The 751-nt window shown below is 53.4% G+C and overlaps 1 protein-coding gene across 1 annotated transcript in view; it reads right to left on the minus strand.

The window, feature by feature from the left end:
- Nucleotides 1–190: 190 nt before the first annotated feature.
- VDBG_08022 (ubiquitin) overlaps nucleotides 191–751 on the minus strand; it is a gene marked incomplete at both ends in the record, with an annotated part of 1,008 nt that continues 447 nt past the window's right edge. Inside the window, 2 exons of the mRNA XM_003001717.1 lie at nucleotides 191–591; nucleotides 673–751. The exon at nucleotides 673–751 is cut by the window's right edge and continues 447 nt beyond it. Coding sequence (XP_003001763.1) covers nucleotides 233–591; nucleotides 673–694 — 381 coding nt within the window. The remainder of the gene's footprint in view (nucleotides 592–672) is intronic.

The following is a 751-nucleotide window of genomic DNA, read 5'->3' on the forward strand; positions in this document are numbered from 1 at the left end:
CGGTTATCAATTCTGAGCGCAATTCAGCGCTGCTTAGAGTTCATGTCTACTCAATAAGGGGGCTAAGGTATGCCCATGTTCCCCTGTTCTTCAAGGGGAATTCCGGAACGCCTTTCAAAATCATGCAAAGACATCTCATCCAGTGCCCTACTACTGTCCACCACGCAGACGGAGAACCAAATGCAGGGTCGACTCCTTCTGAATGTTGTAGACGGACAGGGTGCGACCATCCTCAAGCTGCTTGCCAGCGAAAATCAGGCGCTGTTGGTCGGGAGGGATACCCTCCTTGTCCTGAATCTTTCGACTTGACGTTGTCGATGGTGTCCGAGGACTCGACCTCAAGGGTGATGGTCTTGCCGGTCAGAGTCTTGACAAAGATCTGCATACCACCACGAAGACGGAGGCCAAGGTGGAGAGTAGACTCCTTCTGGATGTTGTAGTCAGACAGGGTGCGGCCGTCCTCAAGCTGCTTGCCAGCGAAAATCAGGCGCTGTTGGTCGGGAGGGATGCCCTCCTTGTCCTGGATCTTCGACTTGACGTTGTCGATGGTGTCCGAGGACTCGACCTCGAGGGTGATGGTCTTGCCGGTGACTGTGAAGGGACCATGTTAGTACTAGGTAAACAGATATGGCGAGACTGGTCCTGCGATGGCAGGTTTCGGGCAGAACTTACGGGTCTTGACGAAAATCTGCATGGTGACGGATTCGTGAGTGTGTAGCGAGGGGGTATGTAGATGGGTAGAATGTCGTGT

This window comes from Verticillium alfalfae, genomic scaffold, assembly GCF_000150825.1.
Source record: "Verticillium alfalfae VaMs.102 supercont1.11 genomic scaffold, whole genome shotgun sequence".
Lineage (NCBI taxonomy): Eukaryota > Fungi > Ascomycota > Sordariomycetes > Glomerellales > Plectosphaerellaceae > Verticillium > Verticillium alfalfae.